This window comes from Carassius carassius, chromosome 41 (genome assembly GCF_963082965.1).
Source record: "Carassius carassius chromosome 41, fCarCar2.1, whole genome shotgun sequence".
NCBI lineage: Eukaryota > Metazoa > Chordata > Actinopteri > Cypriniformes > Cyprinidae > Carassius > Carassius carassius.
The window spans coordinates 22452597-22458596 of NC_081795.1; the positions used below are offsets into that span (position 1 = coordinate 22452597).

General features: G+C 38.2%; 1 protein-coding gene across 1 annotated transcript in view; it reads right to left on the reverse strand.

Annotated features, from left to right (window-relative positions):
• Nucleotides 1-5564, reverse strand: part of LOC132122961 (beta-secretase 2-like) — a 30779-nt gene extending 25215 nt beyond the window's left edge. The window contains exon 1 of the mRNA XM_059533489.1: nt 5080-5564. Coding sequence (XP_059389472.1) covers nt 5080-5355 — 276 coding nt within the window. The 5' untranslated portion in view covers nt 5356-5564. The remainder of the gene's footprint in view (nt 1-5079) is intronic.
• Between the last annotated feature and the right edge of the window lie 436 nt (nt 5565-6000).

Below are 6000 nucleotides of genomic sequence, written 5' to 3' on the forward strand. Positions count from 1 at the left end.
CACACTGTGAACACACACCCGGAGCAGTGGGCAGCCATTTATGCTGCGGCGCCCGGGGAGCAGTTGGGGGTTCGATGCCTTGCTCAAAGGCACCTAAGTCGTGGTATTGAAGGTGGAGAGAGAACTGTACATGCACTCCCCCCACCTACAATTCCTGCCGGCCCGGGACTCGAACCCACAACCCTTCGATTGGGAGTCCGATTCTCTAACCACCAGGCCACGACTTCCCAATATTTATTGGCAGGGCAGGACTTAGGCAGGCAGGGGCCCCTGGTCTTGGGGTTATGTTTGGGCCCTTATTAGACCACTGAGCAACAGTCCAGTTCTTTTTCTCTTTACCCCAGGTGAAATGCTTCTGACATTTTTTTTTTCTGGTTCAGGAGTGGCTTGGCTCTAGGAATGTGACAGCTGTAGCCCTTTTCCTGAAGATGTCTGAGTGTGGTGACTCGATGCGCTGACTGCGGCTTCAGTCCACTCCTTGTGAAGTTCTTGAATCGGCTGTTCCTGACAATCTTCCCAAGGCTGTGGTCATCCCTGTTGCTTGTGCACCTTTTCTTACCACACTTTTTCCTTCCTGTCAACTTTCTATGAATATATTTTGATACAGCACTCAGTGAACAGCAAGCGCTTTCAGCAATGACATTCTGTGGCTTACCCTCCTTGTGGAGGGTGTTGATGATTGTCTTCTGGACAACTGTCAAAGCAGTAGTCTTTTCCATAATTGTGGTTGCATGTTCTAGCCTAATGGGTACCCAATATTTATACTCAAAATTAATCAAACTAATCAAGCTCAAAATTTTATATTCTAATTTTTTGAGGTATTGAATTTTCCTAAGCTGCAAGTCGTAACCATCTTTTTTAAATTAAATTACAAAAAATAAAGCACTTCAAATTTTTTGAGATGCATCTGTAAATCAGTCCACGACAAGGCCCTGGCACACACATACTCCTTTTGGTGCTGGGAATCTGGCGCCTGCCCTGCTTGCCTCTCCCCGGCCTGTATACTCCTCCTCACTGCGCTCCCATGGCTCCTCTACTGGTGAAGCGGCTCTAATCACCCCTATCGAGGTGGCTTAGCTAATTGGCAGGCGCTCTGTCACTGGGAACGCATCTGCTACCTGTTTGTACCAATTAGCAGATGTGAGCCACTCCAGTCCAACGCCTCTTCACATGCGACAGATTCTGCAATTAGTGGCTCGTTTAGAGAGAGCGCCTCAAATTAACATGAGAGTACCCTTAATTACATATTCGCAGAGGATGCGGGAAGATCCTGGCCTCTCGCAGTTCACCTTACTCATTCAATTGTGATGAGATGAGAGAATAAACATGATATTCAATGACACTGCAGATTTCATTATAATGTTTCCAGAGAGACATGCTACGTGACAAATTATGATCACTTAAATTCAAGCTTGTTTTAGCTATACAGAGAGAATCATGCAATTACAGTTAGGCCTATAGCAGGGATTTAAGTGCTTTTACCTGACAATAAAAACAACAACAACAACAACAACAACAACAAAAAAAACATTTGTGCGCCAAATCAAAGTCCTGTAGTGCAACCAAGGTTAATTGGTTAGTTCAGGCTGTCATTTTGAGTAACTCCTAAGAGTGTAAATGATATTAATAATTTGGTATATTTTAAAAACACCATTTTACCTTAAAAACAACAACAAAAAAAGAAACTTTTTGGCTAAACGTTTGCCTTCAGAAACAAATTCTTGCAATTCTTGCAGTTACATCAGTACAGCTAACTTACATGTGTGCATTATTCAGCATATTTATTAAAGATATTATGAATCATAATCTGTATCAATCGCTAAATTATTTGTATCTACATTCTGCTAAAACTGTAAGTGGGCTTGAAACTGAAGTTATTCAAACTGGATGAGAAGCCGTTTTAAGTGTAATTCTGAATTGTTCATAGTTTTGAATATAAATATGCTAACGCATACAAAGTTGACTGTCTCTTTCAACTAGGGTTGAAACCGTATGAGATTTTCACGGTATGATAATCATCTCAGAAAATATCACGGTAATACAGTTTCACGGTATACGGTATTAAACAATTAGATTTTTTTTTGGTTGAACAAACGTTTGAAAGCATGTGTTTATTCAAATTTCATTAATCAAAAACAAGAAAATTTAATCACTGATTATTTATTAGTTTAATAACTCATATTCATCATTAATTATACATACAAATTAATAAATTCGGGTTTCTGTATATAGATTCTGTACTTTTATGATTTAATACAAATATACTGCATAAAATGCATATACCGTATTTTTCGGACTATAAGTCGCACCTGAGTATAAGCCGCATCAGTCCAAAAATACGTCATGATGAGGAAAAAAGCATATATAAGTCGAATTTATTTAGAACCAAGCACCGAGAGAAAACATTACCGTCTACAGCCGCGAGAGGGCGCTCTATGCTGTTCAGTGTAGTCTACAGGTGCACTGAGGAGCATAGAGCGCCCTCTCGCGGCTGTAGACGGTAATGTTTTCTCCTGGTTCATGTCTCTTAGTTATTAATTTCTCTTGGTTCATGTCAAATTAATTTTGATAAATAAGTCGCACCTGACTATAAGTCGTAGGACCAGCCTAACTATGAGAAAAATACGGTAAATTTAACAATTTAATTAAAGTTTTAAAACCTTTACTTTTTTATGTTTTCGCAAAAGGCTGCACAACAGAGATTTACTCAATTAAAATGAGGGAAAAATATATATTCCTTAAAAATGTTTATGTAAATTATTATTATTATTATTTTAGAAGTAGGCTACATTATAGTACAATCGTAATTTCTGTCAAATTCTTCAAGTTAAAAAGCAGACTTTTATTTGGGCGGGTTGTATTGAAGAGCTTTGAGTGTCAGTGTATTTGTTTTTGACAGTGGTTTTCTCAAATCAAATGATGAAATGATTATTAATTGTTTTCTCAATGAGTCCTCAGATAGTGAGACAGCAGCCACTGTTAATCCTGGCACTTTAAGCCTCGCTGGCGCATACTTGAGTATGTAGTACACGACACAACGCTGCTCATTCACAGAGAGACATGCAAAACAAACCGATTAGCCTATATTTTTATAGAGCAGTGCTTTTCTCATTATTTTACAGTTTTGTTTTTGATTTATTCATCAATCCATCAAATCGCACATTTATGAGACATCTGCATTGTAGCTAGCTACTGTAAATTCATTGTCATGACTGGATTCTGGGATTCACTCCGCATCACAGAAATCATAATGCTTTAACCTTAAGTTATAAATGGGACATAGCTGTATCTGCACGGGATGGTGATATTCTGAATAAGTAAACATGTTCGATGCGTTTCCTCGTTTTGCGGCTACTTTCCGACAACAGTTTTTGCAAACTGTGTCTACCCTCAAGGACAAATAAGCATTTGTCTGTTCTATATAAAAAGTATTCCCATACTAGTGCCAGTTTGAACTCATATTTCGATGGGGGTTCGAGATTAGAGATAATGGCCTCTGTCTCTGCTGTTGTCTCCGCCTTACGTGTGGGTGGAGCAAGAGAACAGTTAAGTGGAAAGTTGTTGCCTAGCCGCAGGTGAGATTCTGTGTCTGTTATTTTCTCCCAATACCGTATATAAGCAAATGTACACGGTATGATAATGTTACATGTTTATATCATGGTATATCGTCATACCGGTATATCGTTACAACCCTACTTTCAACATACCTTCTGATGTTCATTCATGTTTATTTTGTGCTACAACTAGTAAAAGAAGAGATGGGGTGTCTACAGCTGTCAGTTTCATCACTAATTTTGTGCTATCCCTGGTTCATCTTCTATCCAGCAAACACAAGGACTGACTGTGTAGGCTGAATATTTCCCTATTATTTTATAGGTTTCATTTTTAAATTTGAAGCCATTATCAGTGCCTTTCTGAATAAGGTATTTTCTTTGGGCACAGCCCTTCAAATTATTAACCAGATTGTGGCCAGATTTATTATTCAACAGTTTCATTTAATTAAAAAAAATTTGTGCTTTGAATGATTACAAGATAAAATATTTTCACCCATGTTACACAATATGGATACTAGTCAGGTAAGACTGTCTGAGACAGACAGTACAGTCTAATCAATCGATTATACGATTCACCTCAACTACAAATACACATTTTTTAAACACATCTAATATTAATTAAACACTTGGGAGTTTTGCAGGGTTTTTGATAAGAAAGAGAAATTAATAACAGCAATACCAACTAAGCATAAAGGCTGTAAAGAGAAGTGCACACACGAGTCTGCTTCAGGCCCTGATCTGAGTCAGCTGCTCTCATCAAGGGGTCCACTGTCATGTGAACCCATGTGAGTTGGCGCTTACATATTCTCAGCACAAAGATCAAGGGCTCTTTGGTCTCCATCCTGCGCCCAAGGCATCTCATAGAAACTTTCACATCACATGCTTCATAACTGATATACTTTTACAAGCTGAAACACTGCTTTGAGATCAGCCTTATCCCACAGTACACATCTATTCTGATGTTTAACAGCTGATCACAAACAAAACGATATGAACACATTTTCTCAAAATTATAATAATTTAACTCTTCTAACTTGAATCTCCCAAAGTAATTTTAATGGACGTATGAGAGGTTAATAGTGGTCAGATCCTCTCAAATTCGCTCAAGTCTTCTTGCAGTGTGACCACAGTTAGCACACATGTTGTTGTGAAACAAATTATTATTAGGACTTTTTTTTCTATTGCTTGTGCTGTCTCTTTAAGATTAATAGCCTAATGGCTGATTTGACGGATGTTTAGTTATCTAATGCAACGACATTCATTTGTTCGTGCGACCTAAATGTTCAGATACTTTTAAGGCCACAGTATAATAATGCAGTCTAAATATTGAAAAGTTCCGATGTAACATTACCATTGTCTTAAATGGAGACAGTTACAAAATTAATAAATGTCCCGTTACAAAACATGTCACTTCATACAGAAGGAAAAATAAAATACTTGAAAAATATTTTTCAACATTATCAAAATATTCAAGATAAATATTTACATATTCTGAGAGGTATCAACATGTTGAAAAATGACATACCGTTTGCCCAGGCGTCCCAATGACCATCTGCATGTAATATCCCCTACCAGAGTCTCCTTTTAAATTATTGATCATGTCCAGAAAGTTGACAATCCCAGCTGGATCCGAAGCCAGGGAAAGTCCGCTCTCCACTGCGCTTTCAGTCTTTCGCAAAGGCTTGAGGTCCAGCTGCACAGACGCGTTGAATTTCCCCGCAAACATTTTTAAAGGTATTTTAAACACTGAATGGGACGTCCAGAAGGAAAGGGAAAGTAGCAAAAGCCCGTAGAGCCACATCTCGCCAAACTTCACGTTGACCAGACAGACAACACTCAGCTTTGCTTCAAAGTGCAGAACTCTGTCATCGATAGTTCAATTCTCATTATTAGTTATGGGAATAATATTCAGCAGAGAGTGTGTGAACCAGACAGATGCTACAAGGATACAAATGTGTGTAATGTGTTCAACTGATAACTTCCTGAAAGAGCATATGACGGATATGACGAGCATATCCAAACATTCCCAGCGTTTGCTGGGGCCAGAGGCACCTTAGAGGGAAATACTACTGGGATGTGTCTCAAAAGCTTGTGTGCTGCGGCTGCTAGACAGCAGTTTTGACCGGCTATAGGCTGAGAACGCGATGGTGGCGCTTAAAATGCGTTCTAAGAAGGGCGTTCTGTATGTTTTGAGAAACAATCTGCAATGCATAAAGGGAACAATTTTTGTGGAGAGTAATGTTTAAATCGGGCTGTTTATAAGTAGCCCATTCTGACTAAACTAAGCAACATATTTATTAAAAGCGCTATAGAAATGCATTCGAATTGAATTCAATTGAATTTGATGATAACTATTTGCATTTTCCAAAATAATTACAAATGCTTTTAAGGCAGTGCAGTTTTAATTAAGTAAAGATATAATTTTAAGTAAAATATCTATCTATCT